The sequence below is a fragment of the Rosa chinensis genome, chromosome 2, assembly GCF_002994745.2.
Source record: "Rosa chinensis cultivar Old Blush chromosome 2, RchiOBHm-V2, whole genome shotgun sequence".
Lineage (NCBI taxonomy): Eukaryota > Viridiplantae > Streptophyta > Magnoliopsida > Rosales > Rosaceae > Rosa > Rosa chinensis.
In genome coordinates this window covers 52,411,728-52,429,491 of record NC_037089.1, presented here as the reverse complement: position 1 = coordinate 52,429,491, position 17,764 = coordinate 52,411,728, and the positions used below count along the sequence as shown (strand labels likewise).

The following is a 17,764-nucleotide window of genomic DNA, read 5'->3' as shown; positions in this document are numbered from 1 at the left end:
TATTACCTTTTTCCAACAATATATAATATATTATAAGATATATGTATTTGTTATAGAAGGGATTGATCATAATGAAGTCTCCATGACCAAACTTAAAAGATATGCAAAATGATCAACATGGAAACTCAACACATGTAATACAACACAGCTTCTATTGTGAGTCCGTGACAAATAATTTTATATTTTTTTTTTATCTGGGGGCAAACAATACAAACTAAGGGATTCATAGAGTGGTCTCATCATAACCTTGCCAGATACAAGGGAAAAGAGTACCATATCCCATTTACTGCTAAAGTGACATGTTCAATCTAACATTATACATGCAAATACACTTAATAATATCAAGTGCAATAGAAGTCTTCTGTATTATCCAATTAAAATTTTTTTAAAAAGGTGTCAGTCCTTGCAGCTACACACAGAAAATGGGCTATGGGAAAGAATGGGCCAAACCTTCTACAATACTCCTGGAACTTGATGGATTATGCAAAAAGAACGACATAGTGAGACGACATAGTGAGAGAAAATCAACTAGCTAGTAATCTTTTTCCCCCCCTCTCACTACTTGTGCACTTGTGCTAATCCCAAGGGGTTAACCAACTAGTAATCTCTTACCTTCAATCCATATTATGGTGACTCTTTAGAAACTGAATCGGACATATTCAATGAGCAATTCTTGTATCATATGAAAAGGAGATAAACTGCAAGACTAAGAAACCAATTACCAATCGGGAGAAAGAAATGCTAGGACAATCTTTCATAGAACCTCATAGATGACTCTTCATAGAAATAGAGGATTTCAGGGATGTGTTGAACCTTTGGACGATCCACAGCTCCTTTCCGAATGGGCAGGATAATTTTTTTTGGAACTGTCTCTAATGTCAACTTTTGAAGATTAGTAAGGAATTCAAGACCCAGTGGCAATGTCTTTAATGACATGCAGCTCTCAACATGCAAGTCATGGAGATTTGGCATTACCCCATTTTCTATAGTTATTTCTGTCAACAAGGGAAGATTATACAATTCCAGCTTCTTTAGCTTTAAAAAGTCTCTGCAAAAATACAGCTGTTTCCCAACATATGCATTAACAAAGGTAAGATATCCCAGATTGGGCAGTGCTTCAATGTGAGGTACCAAATTTTCTTCAAGTTTAGACCAATGCAGATACAGATGTGTGAGGCTGCAGAGTGAATGAAACCAAAGTGGTACATTCTCCAATCGGCCAACCAAAATAACCACTCGAAGTAGGGGAGGAGATGAACATAGTGCATTTGTTTGAAGAATCTCCTCTTCATCACTTGCCATTAGAAACAAGTAGTGAAGGAGCTGCAGCTTCTGAATGCTGTCACACAGGTGCATCTCATCACTTTCTTTAACATTAGTAATTCCAATCCATACAAGTTGGGTCATACAACCGACCCACCTAATAGTGTCTCCTTCTGCCACAACACATGACAAAACTTGCAATTTATTCATCTAACTAAGATCCACTGGTACTCTTGTCCCCTTGACAAATCTAAACCCAAGAAAATCATCAGTGTAATGGTACATAGTTAGATGGCGCAGATTTAACAACTTGGCAATTTCTTTTGGAAGTTCCTTTATCTTACTTTCGCGGATGTTCAAGGTTTGATGGTTGCGTAGCTTTCCTATGGATTTTGGAAGCTCCTTGATACGAGTTCTCCTCAAATATATATATATCTTAAGTTGAACAAGTACCCAAGATCATCTAGCAGTTTAGTTATTGACATATTCTCCGCCAAGTCTAGCACCCTCAAAAATTTGCAATCAGAAGGCAACGTAGTCTCTTTGACAAAGACAAGAATAGATCGAAGCTGTGATATACCTGTGCTGGATTTAATTTCTCTTTCAAATTGAAATGACAAACGGCGGGCTTCAATTGCTTCATCTTTCCCATCATACACAGCACAAAACTTTTCTTTCTCAGATGTTGAAAGAGCAAGCTCACGCATGACATCATGCATCCTGCATTGTTTTGGCCTTCCTTCTTCATTCCTCTCCACAACTTGTAGCATGCTACTAAAACAAAGTTCCGAAAGATATCTATCTACAATCACTTCCAGTGTGACACCTTTCACATGTTCAACGAATCCTTCAGCTATCCACAATCTAATGGGTCATTTTCTTCTCATTAAATAGTCTTCTGGAAAAAGAGAACAGTATAGGAAACAATGCTTCAATCAGTACGACAAGTCATTGAAATTGAGCAATAAAATGCTCTGCATAGAGCCCAGTAAAGGGACGTTTCTAAGATGCCAATTTAAGCTGTTGCAAACATTGCTCCACTCTGAACGTGACTTTTTGGATGACATGAGACCACCTAATGCTACAATTGCTAGAGGAAAGCCATTACACTTCCCCACAAGTTCCCGAGCAAATGGTTCAAGTTCAAGTGGACAAGATTTAATAGGATGAGTAGAGAATGTCTCCTTGCAAAAAAGCTCCCAAGTGTTCTTCTTTCCCAGGGGTTGAATATGGTGAACATGGCTTGCAACTCCAAAAGCATAGCTTGCTATATCATCATTTCGAGTGGTGAGTACAACTCGACTTCCAAGTTGTCTATGTTGAAGTGATACCCTTATTTGTGCCCAAAGATTTATATCCCATACATCATCCAGCACAACTAGATACTTTTTTGAGTTCAAGAAGTTCACAAGAATCTCTACCAATTCTCTAAAGCTCATCATATCAATGTCTCTTAGAACCTCCTCCTTCCTTGCTTCATGGAATTGCTTGATCAAGCTTCTAAATAAGTCCTCAATCACATAGGTTTGGGTAACTGTAATCCATGCATAGCAATTGAAATGTCTCTTTACAATGTCAATGTTAAAGATCTTTGCAACAAGAGTGGTCTTCCCAGATCCTCCCATCCCAACCACGGAGACTATGCTTTGGCTTTGCAGTTCATTCACTATATGTTCCATTAATACTCTTTTGGGGGCTTCAATCTCGACAAGCTCATCTTCATTGGTAAAGAGAGAAGCCTCTGCTCAGTTCCGCATCCATTTTTGAATATGATCATGAGAAGTACTCGTTCCTTCTAGAGCAGTAACAACACTAACACCATATGTTTGATTCCTCTCCGAAATGTCTTTAATGGTTCCTTTGATTTTGTCTAATTTTTTAGCGATTTGACGCCTATACCAAAAATTCTTTGGAATATAAAATGTTTGGTGAAGACACCTTGCAACTCGAACTCCACGTCCCTGCTTATAGATGTGATATGTGAATTCATCAATGATATCTTCAACGTCATAGACAGAGTCTCTCACGCTTGTTATCCATGTCTCCCCTCCCTCTGATTGTGCTTTCTTTCCCTCAACATCATTTAGGAAGGCTTTCATGCTTACAAGTTCTTGTTTAATGTCATCAACTTTATCGTGAACATTGGCTGTGGAGGATGCTTCGTTCTCAAGAATGGCTACATTTTTGCCAATTAAGAGATCTTAGGTCGCTAACGCCACATTGAGCTTTCGATTGAAACCTTCTCAAGAAGCACGTTCTGTAAATGAAGTGAGTATGTTCCGTTTATGTTGTTAGAAAAATGCTACTATGCCAACTGCAGAAATGAAATTACTTGGAAAATTAAAGCACTCTCTGGGGACTAACATACCAATTTGTCTCGTATAGATCATCAGTTCTTCAGAAATGTCCCATTTTGCTCCAGTTTCTTGCTACCTAAATTTGTTTCCTTGAATGAAACAAAAAAAAAAAATATACATATCTATTAGGGTAGAGAGAGCTGTGAAAATATACTTGTGTTGTTTTGAACTTTTATATTGGTACGTACGTCGAAATTTGTAGACAAGTTACTGTACTGTAGAATTTTCCTATATATATTTATAGTTATACACACATCATTTTTCTCCTTTTTGTTAATTCCGACTGACCAGCTACGTACTGAGTTATAACTGTTGAAGAATATTTGACTTTAGTGTGCTTTGTCAAACTAGGATTACTTTCTATAGTTGTAATAAGAGATAATGTTCTAGATTCCTAATTCTAGTTAGAGTAGGAATCCTTGTACTCCAAGATTATGTACTTATAATCCCTATATATAGGGCTTCTATTATCAATGAAACACACACCAATTCTTTCTACAATCTCTATTGCATCCTACATTCTTAAACATGTTATCATCACAAGCTCTAACCCTTAAACCAAGAAGCTAAAATCCTAAGAAATTCACTCATGGTTAGCCTCGATTGGTTAGTCTCACCTGCACTCTTGCTAGCCTCGTTGCCCCTGTAGCCCCCTCGTACCCCTACACTCGCCTACTAGCCTCGCTAGCGTCTGCATCCGCACGCCCCTGCGCCTACCCTGTTAGCGTCGCTAGCACAGCTCTCAGCTAGCCAGCCCGACCAATCCTCTCGGCTAGCACTAGCCACATATCGGCCAATAGACAGCCAGCCCAACCATTCTTGGCCATCTGTCCGACCAGCCACCAGCAGCTCCCAGCCTTTCTTCCCGGCCACGTCTAGCAGCCCCATATGAACGCCTACAGGCCTGTATCAACATGCGCGTGTATCAAGAATTTCAAGCTCTGAAATTCACAAGTAAGCTTTATATTAAAGTTCTTGTTATTGATTTAAATTTATTTTTATTTTTCTTCAGGGACTTCCTGATACGCCCAAAATAGACGCTCAATTTAACCTTGCAATGATGTAGTGGTCAGTAGTAAAGGATAAGCAAGGATCGTTCGATGCCAGAGATTGAGGGTAACTATATTAATCACACAAAATAAAACAAAACTAAACTAACTCTAAAAGAAACGTCACAAAACAAAAGAAAAGAGAGAAAGATGGAGGGACAGATACGAGGATTGCAGAAGTGTTGCAATCCTGAAACGCGGAAAACTGGGGGTTTTTGGGTTTTCACGAAAATAAACAGAAAACAAAGTAAAGAAAAACGATTTGAGTTTAAGGTTTTGAAAGATATGGATGAAGTTGTTAGGAACTCGGAAATCCACCACCAAAATATGCTTGAGACAAATTTATCATCCTAGTTTCAATTACTAAGTCGTGAAAAAGGTTTCAATCAAGAACAAACCATGAACGCATGCATAAGTTCTTATTACTTCCCTATATTACTTAAGCAAGATGAACGCACCATTACTAAGCCATTAGAATAAACAATCAAGGTATAAAACGCTATCCTATCAACAATTTATTCTAAGCATTAATCACATGTGGAAGTTTGATCGAAACAAGTATGCAAAACTAGTGTGGAACGCCTACCTAGTATGCAATCCTTTTTATTTGGTTTCACCTATTGTCCTATAGGTTTTACTACCATTGAAACAAGCATTATTAACCGTTTAGGAGATTAAAATACCTATTTCTAGCCCCACTTACAAGTTCATAATATTTTATGTGCGCATTCATAAAACATAAACATGCAAGAGTTATCTGTAAACCAAAACCAAATAAACAATTTCACCACAAAGAAATCACGAAACTAGGAATCAAAATATTGTCAAAAACATATCTTAGGGGCTTCAAACCTCGCCCCTAACAAAAGTAGATTAGCCACACATTGTCTCAAAATTCACAACTAGAAACATATAAGTTTGAATTACAAGAGAATAAAAACCGTAAAGGGCAGAAGATGAGAGCCACAAATTCACTTTTAGGCAGCCTTGAATGCAAGAACTCCCCTCAAGATGGTACACGGCAAGGCTTGATGAAGATGGATGATGGTGTGCACGGTTTTTGCTCTTGGAGGACTTGGGAATTTCAAGACTTTGTGTGCTAGGGTTTATGGCAGAAGATGGCGCTGTAGGATGGTGTCCTCCAACGTGTTCAGAGCCTCTATATATATAGAATACAAAGTCCAAGTTTCCTTGTACAATTCCGCTTTGAAAGCGTCTCCTAGTTGCTTGAGGATTACTCTACTTGGTGCACAATTAAATGATTTTCAAGCCTTAATAACCTTTCCAAAATCTTGAGGAATCATTCTAGGACTCTCCTTCATATTTGCAGCAGCAATAACCTTCCAAAAATGCCTTGGAAATCCGCCCAAAGAAGAAGTCTGCAAAACCGTCCTGTTTTGACTAGGATTCAATTTCTGACTCTGAAGCTTCCTTCTTGGACAAGGAACGACTTCTTCTTCACAAGTTTCTGGATGGTTCTTGACTCCCACATGTTCTATGACATCATATCATCTATAATGATCAATAACCATCTGGAAAAACTCCAAAAAAATCACCGGAAAAGATCTCCCAAAAAGCTTCGTGAAAAGCTGACAGTTTCTGCCTTATCGGGAAGCATACTTCGACTTTGATTTCCTACTGCCTCGTTGATGATTTTGACCTGTTCTTTGGCTGTAGTTGAATTATAACATCATGTATTAAAGGATCGCTGGCCCTTTTGTTCAAAGGTGCATCTGGAAAGGTGCAAGAATTGCTCCTCAAAACCGTTCCCAGAAAGCTGATTCTGAAACTGCAGTTTTCTGCTTTGCAGCAACTGTTTTCCACAATGAATTCCGTGGACTTCCCTTGTAATTTCTGGCCAAATGGTTGATCAAACTAGGTCCTCTGCATCAGTACTTCATGCTTCATGGCTTCGTTGCTCCCTTTCAGCTCTTATGTCTCTTGAATCACTCCACGAACTACCTAAAAAGAAAACAAAGTTAAAACTGACTTTTTAAAGGAAATAGCTAAGAAAAGTGTAAGGGATTGCACTTATATTTATCGCATTTTATGCTCCGATCAAATTCCCCCACACTTAGCTTTTGCTAGTCCCTTAGCAAAATCAAAACAAAGAAAATAAAACAAAGACTCAAAAGACTCAAAACAAACTATGCCTTCAACATTGTTGTCTCAGAAATCTCCTACTTTCATAGCATCAAGATTAGCACGCAACCAAGAATTAATCATGAGTAATTCGATAGTTAATTAAAACATATATTCCACATATAAGCATGTAAGACACGGATGTGACAATGGTGATGGGTGGAGCTTAGCATGTATCCAACAAGTATGATTCAAACCTCACAGGATTCACCACTCTTTCTTCTCTCAGATCAAGGCTAATGCTTAAAAGCTTTTTCACTCAAATATATGTGAGAGATGATAATATTTTCGACAAACAAAAAGCTCACATATAAAGAAAGAAAGGCTATGTCGAAATTTATATATATTTTTTTCTTTTACGATCTCATGAAGGATACCAACTACTTGCCGGACGGACCGAACCATATGCTCAACTCTTGTAGCCAATCTCCACAGATCAAAGGCTGCCCATCTTAAGGATCAAAGAGGTCTTACTTCAAGGTTGTAATGGGGCCAAGGTTTAGGGGTTTAAAGAAACGAAAGGGTAAGGAAAAATCACAAAGTGTTCTAAAAACCTAGTGGAGCCTTCATTGAAGCATTGAGACGTCTTCCTTTACTCACCAAGGCATCTTGCAGCGTTGAACTTCTTATGAAATAGGACAAAGACCAAATTCATCGTACTTAGGCCTTCACTTCAAAACAAACTCCATATCCACAATGGGGGGACTAAAATCCATAATTACTTGCACTTTTTTTTTTCTTTTTTTTATTGCCGTCCACATTTTTTTCTTTTTCTTTTTCGGCATACATATATTTTTCTTCTTTCTCATGGACAAGTCTTTCCCCCACACTTATTCTTTCTCATCATCTCCTTTGTAGTGCCTTCAAAATCTTATCTGTCTCATGAATTAGCTCCACTAAATCCTTAGAACAAGGGTAGGGATATAACTATACTAAGGTTTAAAGGTTAGGATTTTGAGGGTGATGAAAGAAAAAGGTTTAAATGTAGGCTCAAAGGGGTTAAACTAGGGGAGTCCCACGACGGGCACAAATATGGACACAGGCTATTTTTGGCTTTGGTGGAATTTCCTAGGTGCCTTTATCCTTTCCAGAACCAGCGACATGTATTGATAAAAGTTTTGACCAGTACAAGAGCAAGTTCTAGTAATCTCTAGAGTCCGTCAAACTTAATCTGTGGCAAGCAGTCAATCAGAGAGAAAGATAATGAGATCACTAAGCATCGCCAAGAAAATAGGAGTATAATTTTTCAATAAACACTCACAAAGAATAGCAAATAAGCTCAAATTCTCACAGGGGTTATTATGAATCAAAACTCATCATCAACATGCTCATAATTCTGTACCAAGGTCATCAAAAACCACATCTACTACACAATCATATGCTTTATATATATCGTAATTAACCACAGAATTATTTTAACATCATCTCAATCTTGTGAGCCTCTTTTATCCATAATTTCAGAGATTAAGTTCATCCCAGACAGTTGAAAGCAACCTAAGACTCGAAAAACAAAACAAAAACTGAAAACAAGAACTAAAGACTCCAAAAGAAAGAAAATAACTAACGCAATTTATTTATTTGTTTTTATTTTTTGAAAATTTTCAATTTTTTTTGGTTTTTTTTTTTTTTTTAATAAGACTCAAATTGGATTCCCTTCCCCCACACTTGAATCATACATTGCCCTCAATGTATGGCAAATTTAATCAAACAATGCATAATAGAAGCGTAAAGGGAGGAAAGCAAAAAAAAATTGAAAAGAAGAAAGGTGAGAAGGTTGATAGAAAAGCTCCCCCTTGTAGACCTCCCAATGCTCACGACCTTTGGAGATGACAACAAAAGACCCCAACCTCAAGACCAGAAGGTCTTGACTTCCTAACGTAAGCTCCATGCGAAGTCTTGTTGCATCTTTGGAAACCAGAAGTTTGTGCTGGCAGCCCATGTTCCAGGTTCCATAATGTTTCTAGGCAGCTTCAGATGACGATTATACCACTGGGAGGTGAAAGTGGACATTGCGAGCTCTCTGTGCATATGTGGAACACTTCCTAACTCCAAGCGGTTTGAAAGTTATAGCCCTATAAAGTTAGAGAAAAAGCAGAAATTTGAACAGAAAACCGGGTAAAGTGACCTTTACCCACTCAAACCTTTATTCCGGGAGCATCACTGGTTCAATGGACGAGATTGTTGGTCTGAAGGTAGTACACATATAGAGCTTTGAGTCCATGGAAAGAACTCCTCATTTCATCCACGGAAATACGCCCAGTTTTTCTTTTTCTATGACACAACTGCACAGTTTTCTGTTTTCCTGAGCTAACCTTGCTGCATTCAAACTGGAACTGGGGACGCATATGAACTCCGAATCTAGTTCTGTAAAAACCTGCAGAAACTACACTCAAATATCTTTCCATCCATGTATGGTAAATCTTCTGGTTCCATCTGAGCGGAAAACGGCAGTCGTCTAAAGTAGACTGACTGTATGGTCAGTACTCTGTTTGTACAGAAGGAACGCTTTTCACACCTCTTTACAACCTTATGACGCTGCACACAAACGAAAAACATAAAAAGGAACTAAATAGAAAACAAAGAAAGCAAAGAAAACATCCTTTGGGTTGCCTCCCAAGAAGCGCTTGGTTTAACGTCCTGCAGCCAGACAGAGTTATTCTTTTAGTCCATGGGAGGTGGCATATCATGGAGGTTCTCCTCCTCTACACTATGCTCCACAAATGCCTCGTAGTAAGGCTTCAAGCGGTGGTCATTTACCTTGAATTCGTTCCCACTCTTCTCACTCTTAATCTGAATTGCATCATGAGGAAACACATTAGTAACAATGAAAGGACCAACCCAACGAGATTTAAGCTTACCAGGAAAAAGTTTAAGACGAGAATGAAATAAAAGAACTTTCTGACCCACAACAAAGGTTTTTCCACGAATCATCTTATCGTGAAAAGCCTTTGTTTTCTCTTTGTAAATCCTTGCGCTTTCATATGCATCATTCCGCATCTCTTCCAACTCATTCAGCTGTAGCTTTCTATGAAGTCCGGCCTCATCAATGTTCATATTGAACTCTTTCACGGCCCAAAAGGCTTTATGCTCAAGTTCCACAGGTAAATGGCAGGCTTTTCCGTATACCAACCTAAAGGGACTCATCCCTATTGGCGTTTTATACGCAGTTCTGTACGCCCAAAGTGCGTCCTCCAATCTTTGGCTCCAATCCTTGCGGTTGGGATTCACAGTTTTCTCCAATATTTTCTTGATTTCTCGATTTGAGACCTCAGCTTGCCCACTTGTTTGTGGATGATAAGGCGTAGAGACCTTATGGGTGATATTGTACTTCTTGAGCAAAGCTTCAATGGTCCTATTGCAGAAGTGGGATCCTCCATCACTTATGAGTGCTCTTGGCATTCCAAACCTAGAAAATATGTTAGACCTAATAAAATCTGCAACAACTCGAGAATCATTAGTACGGGTGGCTTTTGCTTCCACCCATTTAGAGACATAATCCACAGCAAGTAATATATAAAGAAAACCTTGAGATGAAGGAAAAGGCCCCATAAAATCTATACCCCACACATCAAAAATTTCAACAACAAGAATAGGAGTTAAAGGCATTTGATTTTTAGGTCCCAAATTTCTGGTTCTTTGGCATCTATCACAAGTCAAACAAAAAGCATATGCATCTTTAAACAAACTAGGCCAATAAAAACCAGATTCCAACACCTTAAGAGCAGTTTTCTTAGAACCAAAGTGACCACCACAATTTTTAGTATGACAAAACGATAAGATATGATTAAATTCAGGTTGAGGCACACAACGTCTTATCAAACCATCACCACAAAATTTCCATAAGTAGGGCTCATCCCAAACAAACCGATTTGCATCTCTTTTAAGTTTATCTTTCCTAGCATGCGATAAAGTGCTTGGCAATTTCTTTGTAACTAAATAATTCACAATATCTGCATACCAAGGAACACTTACCTCAAGTCCAAAGAGTTGCTCGTCTGGGAATGTCTCAACCATAGGAATGGCGTCTTCATCATGTACTATGCGGATCAAATGGTCTGCAACCACGTTTTCACTTCCCTTTTTGTCCTTTATTTCGACATCAAATTCTTGGAGAAGTAGAATCCATCGAATTAGCCTTGGTTTTGCCTCCTTCTTAGAGAATAAATACTTCAAAGCTGCATGATCAGTATAAATAACAACTTTAGTTTGAAGTGAATAAGATCTAAATTTTTCAAGAGCAAAGACAACGGCTAATAATTCTTTTTCCGTAGTTGAATAATGCAATTGAGCATCATTCAAAGTTCGAGAGGCGTAGTAGATGGCATATGGCTTTTTGTCTTTTCTTTGACCAAGAACTGCGCCTACTGCATAATCTGAAGCATCACACATGAGCTCAAAGGGCAAGGACCAATCTGGAGGAAGCATGATAGGAGCAGATGTCAGAAGCTCCTTCAATTTTTCAAACGCCACCTGGCATTCTTTAGACCATTCAAACGCCACATCTTTCTGCAATAATTGACATAGGGGCCTTGCAATTTGAGAGAAGTCCTTGATAAAGCGTCTGTAAAATCCTGCATGTCAAAGAAAAGAACGAACCTCTCTCACAGAAGTGGGTGAGGGTAAGTAGCGAACAAGATCAACCTTAGCTTTATCTACTTCTATTCCCCTAGAAGAAACAATATGCCCTAGAACAATACCTTGAGTAACCATGAAGTGACATTTTTCCCAATTTAAAACAAGGTTTGTTTCAATGCAACGTTTCAAAATTAATTCTAGATTCCCTAAGCAATTTTCGAAGCTATCTCCAAAAACGCTAAAATCATCCATGAAAACTTCAATTATTTTCTCAATATAATCAGAAAAAATACTAAGCATGCATCTTTGAAACGTACCTGGGGCATTGCAAAGTCCAAATGGCATTCGACGGTAAGCAAAGGTGCCAAAAGGACAAGTGAAAGTGGTTTTCTCTTGATCCTCTTGAGCTATGCATATTTGATTATAACCGGAATAACCATCAAGAAAACAATAAAAAGAATGACCAGCTAACCTCTCAAGCATTTGATCGATGAAGGGCAAAGGAAAGTGATCTTTTCTTGTGGTGGCATTGAGCTTTCTATAATCGATGCAGACTCTATGGCCAGTGACAGTTCGTTGGGGCACAAGCTCATTCTCTTCATTCTTTACCACCGTTATTCCAGACTTCTTAGGAACTACTTGAACTGGTGAAACCCATTTGGAGTCCGAAGTAGGGTAGATAACGCCACAGTCAAGGAGTTTGATAACCTCCTTCTTTACAACGTCCATCATAGGAGGGTTGAGACGTCTTTGAGCTTCCCTTGATGGTTTTGACCCTTCCTCAACAAGGATTCGATGCACACAAGTAGTAGGGCTTATTCCTTTTATGTCAGCCAGAGTCCATCCAATTGCAGTCTTGTGTGCCTTGAGAATGTCCACGAGTTGTTCCTCTTGTGTAACCGTGAGTTTGGAGGAGATGAACACAGGTAAAGTTTCATTATCTCCCAAATAAACATACTTCAAGTGATCCGGTAAAGGTTTAAGTTGAAGTGATGGGGCCTGAACCACAGAAGGAAAAAGTTTATTAGTAGATAACTGAATTGACGTAGGAGGAGTATACCTTTCATGACGTGGTAGTGTCTCAAGGGAGGCTACAGTTTTGATCATGTCATCGTCCAACATTTCCTTGAGCTTCTTTGTAGAAATTGGGGTGCCATTGCTTGTAAATCCGATCCCTTGCTCAATGGTGGTTTCCAACATGTCCTCATTCATTGCTTTTAAGAATTCCTGCGCAAGTGTATCAAAAACATCAATAGAAAAGCAAGAGTTAATTTCATGTAAAGGATACCTCATGGCTTCGAAAATATTGAAACCAATCACTTCGCCATCAAATTCCATGGTCAATGAGCCTGTGTAGACATCAATCTTAGTCCTTGCGGTTCTCATAAAAGGACGTCCCCAACAAAAGTGGTGTTGGAGTCAAGGAGGACTCTTCCATCTCCAAAACATAAAAATCCGCGGGAAAAATCAGCTTGTCCACCTGCACAAGAACATCTTCCAAAAGACCTTTTGGATAGGCATTAGATCTGTTTGCTAATTGAATGATAACATTATCCTTTTTAAGCTCGCCTAGGCCTAGAGATGCATAAACAGAATATGGCATAACATTTATGGATGCACCTAAGTCTAGCATAGCATTGTCAAATCTAATGTTACCAATCACACATGGAACAGTGAAGCTTCCGGGATCCTTGCATTTAGGAGGAAGTTTTCGATCAATCAAGGCAGAAACATTTGCGCCAACTTTCACTACTTCCTTCTCATGAATGTGTCTCCTTGTAGTGCAAAGCTCTTTCAAAAATTTTGCATATTTTGGTGCTTGCTTCAACGCATCAAGGAGAGGGATGTTTATTTGCACTTTCTTAAAGACTTCCAAGATAGCTTTCTCACTTTCATCTTTCTTGGATTTTTCAAATCTGCTTGGAAAGGGTATGGAAGAAGGAAAAATATTAGTATTAACCGGAATGGAACAGTTGGACGTTTTACCTTTTGTTTCTGGGTTCGTTGGGGATTGCAATGAACTTTCAATCCTGGACGTAGCAGGATCTGGGATTGCAACGTCAATTTCAATCCTGGACGTGGCTGGGCCATTTTTTTTTCTGTCTTTTGGAAGTTGGCGTCTCCTCTTCTTCATCAATGTGCACGGTAGTGTTCTTTTGTACCTTGGGGATGGCATTGATGACCTTTCCACTTCTGGTGGTGATGGCATTTGCAGATTCATAGTTTCCCTTTGGATTTGGAATAGTATTACTTGGAAGCTTACCACCTTCAGGGCCTTTTGTCATGAAATCAACCACGTGGCCAAGTTGTTTCTCCATTGCTTCCATCCTCTTTTGCATGAGATTCTGACCTTGCATCAAATTGTTGGTTTGATTTTGCATTTGATTTTGATTCTGCAACAAAGTCTGAGTAGAAATAGTTAAAGTTTTGATAATCTCATTATAGTTATTAGAAGAAGAAGAAGATGAAGAATTTAAAGGACTAGAGTTTAGAGGAGCCTGAGGTTTTTGGTAGAAGCCGGGTGTAGCACGATTGTAACTAGCGTTTGGAGCAGCTGCTTGGACGTTGTCATTGTCTCTCCAACGGAAATTTGGGTGATTTCTCCATCCATCATTATATGTGTTCGAGAAAGGATCATTACGAGGACGATTCTGCCCTTGTTGGAAGCCAATGGCGTTGACTTCTTCATTGTCCATGAGTTGAGGGCATTGATCAGCTGCATGCCCTTGCATTGAGCACACTCCACACGCCATGACTTGTCCTTTCATTCCCTGGGAAACAATAGAGGTAAGCTTGTTAATTTTATCTTCTAATTGAACCAAAGTACTTACCTCATGGGCCTTTTCACGTGTATGGGTGGACTTGGAACTTCCATATTGTTGTTGATTCAAGGCCCTATTCTCAATTAAGATCATTCCAGCTGCAGGTTCCTTGTCAACAAATGATCCACCAGAGGCTGCATCGAGCATATCTCTTTCCAAGTTGGTGAGACCATCATAGAAGCAAGTGAGCAAGGTCTCCTCCTTCATGCCATGTTGAGGGCATTGAGTGATAAGAGTCTTGAACCTTTCATAGTACTCTGCGTAGGACTCATCTTGCCCTTGTTGAATGCCACTTATCTTCTTCCTAAGCATGATGATACGAGATGTAGGGAAGTATTTTTCCAAAAATGCTTTCATCATGCCAGCCCAAGATGTGATGCGTCCACTTGGCAACTCATAAAGCCATTGTTTTGCCTTGTCAGCCAACGAGAATGGGAAGGCTTTCAACTTCAAAATTTGCTCATCAGCTCCTTGTGGCTTCATGCTTGTGCAAATGAACTGAAACTCCATTAAGTGTTGATTGGGATCTTCCATAGAGAGTCCATGGAATGTAGGAAGACGATGAAGTAGCCCAGACTTCAACTCAAAGTCAGCTGTTGCTCCTTCAGCTGCAGCAGGGTAAGTTATACAAGTAGGGACGCCACCTGGTGGAATCACAGAGGTCGAAAGTTGCCTAATGGTGAGAGCCATTGGTTGAGGTGCTGGCGTTGAAGGTTGCTCTTGGAAGAGTAAGGAGATGTCGTACACCTCTTCTTCTTCTTTTGGTGAAGACGAGCTTGCTTCCTTAAGCTTTTTGTTGAATCGAATTGTTTTTTGTAACTCAGGGTCCAAAGGAACAAGCTCGCCTTTTGGATTTCTCCTTGTATGCATACACGAATTGAAGTACCTGAGGAGAAAACAAAAGCAACGTCAAGAATCAAAGAAGAAAAATGAAAAATAAGGCAATATATATAGGGTACGAAAGAGGAAAAAAAAAAATACTTGCAAAAACAAATTTGATTTCAATTAGAAACCGTAAACCAAGTTAGAAAAGAAGTAGAATTCCAATCGTTAACAAAAACTTTCTCTCTAAGTCGTTCGGTAACTCCTTTCCAACACGACCAAGTAGGTAAGGAACGATTTTGGTGGAGACAAAGCTCACTTGAAAACGCTTCTCGTATCCAGACCAATCCTAGACATCGTGCTGTAATAAGATGGGCCTAGTTGAAATAGCGATAGAGTCAATGTTAAAAACAAGAATTCCAAAACTATTCAAGTATGATTTACAACCTCTAATCGAAACCTTAAACAAACTAAAAATTAAAAGTGTGAAAAATATAAATATTTTTCAATCCCCGGCAACGGCGCCAAAAATTGATACGCTAAAAACAAGCTCAATTTAACCCTGCAATGATGTAGTGGTCAGTAGTAAAGGATAAGCAAGGATCGTTCGATGCCAGAGATTGAGGGTAACTATATTAATCACACAAAATAAAACAAAACTAAACTAACTCTAAAAGAAACGTCACAAAACAAAAGAAAAGAGAGAAAGATGGAGGGACAGATAGGAGGATTGCAGAAGTGTTGCAATCCTGAAACGTGGAAAACTGGGGGTTTTTGGGTTTTCACGAAAATAAACAGAAAACAAAGTAAAGAAAAACGATTTGAGTTTAAGGTTTTGAAAGATATGGATGAAGTTGTTAGGAACTCGGAAATCCACCACCAAAATATGCTTGAGACAAATTTATCATCCTAGTTTCAATTCCTAAGTCGTGAAAAAGGTTTCACTCAAGAACAAACCATGAACGCATGCATAAGTTCTTATTACTTCCCTATATTACTTAAGCAAGATGAACGCACCATTACTAAGCCTTTAGAATAAACAATCAAGGTATAGAACGCTATCCTATCAACAATTTATTCTAAGCATTAATCACATGTGGAAGTTTGATCGAAACAAGTATGCAAAACTAGTGTGGAACGCCTACCTAGCATGCAATCCTTTTTATTTGGTTTCACCTATTGTCCTATAGGTTTTACTACCATTGAAACAAGCATTATTAACCGTTTAGGAGATTAAAATACCTATTTCTAGCCCCACTTACAAGTTCATAATATTTTATGTGCGCATTCATAAAACATAAACATGCAACAGTTATCTGTAAACCAAAACCAAATAAACAATTTCACCACAAAGAAATCACGAAACTAGGAATCAAAATATTGTCAAAAACATATCTTAGGGGCTTCAAACCTCACCCCTAACAAAAGTAGATTAACCACACATTGTCTCAAAATTCACAACTAGAAACATATAAGTTTGAATTACAAGAGAATAAAAACCGTAAAGGGCAGAAGATGAGAGCCACAAATTCACTTTTAGGCAGCCTTGAACACAAGAACTCCCCTCAAGATGGTACACGGCAAGGCTTGATGAAGATGGATGATGGTGTGCACGGTTTTTGCTCTTGGAGGACTTGGGAATTTCAAGACTTTGTGTGCTAGGGTTTATGGCAGAAGATGGCGCTGTAGGATGGTGTCCTCCAACGTGTTCAGAGCCTCTATATATATAGAATACACAGCCCAAGTTTCCTTGTACAATTCCGCTTTGAAAGCCTCTCCTAGTTGCTTGAGGATTACTCTACTTGGTGCACAATTAAATGATTTTCAAGCCTTAATAACCTTTCCAAAATCTTGAGGAATCATTCTAGGACTCTCCTTCATATTTGCAGCAGCAATAACCTTCCAAAAATGCCTTGGAAATCCGTCCAAAGAAGAATTCTGCAAAACCGTCCTGTTTTGACTAGGATTCAATTTCTGACTCTGAAGCTTCCTTCTTGGACAAGGAACGACTTCTTCTTCACAAGTTTCTGGATGGTTCTTGACTCCCACGTGTTCTATGACATCATATCATCTAGAATGATCAATAACCTTCTGGAAAAACTCCAAGAAAATCACCGGAAAAGATCTCCCAAAAAGCTTCGTGAAAAGCTGACAGTTTCTGCCTTATCGGGAAGCATACTTCGACTTTGATTTCCTACTGCCTCGTTGATGATTTTGACCTTTTCTTTGGCTGTAGTTGAAGTATAACATAAGGATCGCTGGCCCTTTCTTCAAAGGTGCATCTGGAAAGGTGCAAGAATTGCTCCTCAAAACCGTTCCCAGAAAGCTGATTCTGAAACTGCAGTTTTCTGCTTTGCAGCAACTGTTTTCCACAATGAATTCCGTGGACTTCCCTTGTAATTTCTGGCCAAATGGTTGATCAAACTTGGTCCTCTGCATCAGTACTTCATGCTTCATGGCTTCGTTGCTCCCTTTCAGCTCTTATGTCTCTTGAATCACTCCACGAACTACCTAAAAAGAAAACAAAGTTAAAACTGACTTTTTAAAGGAAATAGCTAAGAAAAGTGTTAGGGATTGCACTTTATATTTATCGCATTTTATGCTCCGATCACTTCCAAAATCCCTTCTCCTACATCCAACATTTCTTGTAACGTGGGTTCGATTCATATTAGCGGAACCGTGGGGAGTTCACACTAAATTACGAACTAAGAGCGTTCATAAGCCACAGACCAAG

The 17,764-nt window shown here is 38.9% G+C and overlaps 1 protein-coding gene, 1 non-coding gene and 1 pseudogene across 2 annotated transcripts; 1 reads left to right on the top strand and 2 right to left on the bottom strand.

The window, feature by feature from the left end:
- Positions 1-741: 741 nt before the first annotated feature.
- Positions 742-4,508, bottom strand: LOC112184502 (annotated as a pseudogene).
- Positions 4,509-12,752: 8,244 nt separating this feature from the next.
- On the bottom strand, positions 12,753-15,387 carry LOC112184501. Its single transcript, XM_024322765.1, has 3 exons — positions 15,350-15,387; positions 13,549-15,094; positions 12,753-13,286 (listed from the first exon to the last, which is right to left on the bottom strand). The coding sequence occupies exons 1-3, from the start codon at positions 15,385-15,387 to the stop codon at positions 12,753-12,755; spliced, it is 2,118 nt and encodes a 705-aa protein (XP_024178533.1).
- On the top strand, positions 14,414-14,520 carry LOC112191148. The gene has a single exon (XR_002932865.1). It is a non-coding gene; the product is annotated as a small nucleolar RNA R71 (small nucleolar RNA).
- Positions 15,388-17,764: the final 2,377 nt, after the last annotated feature.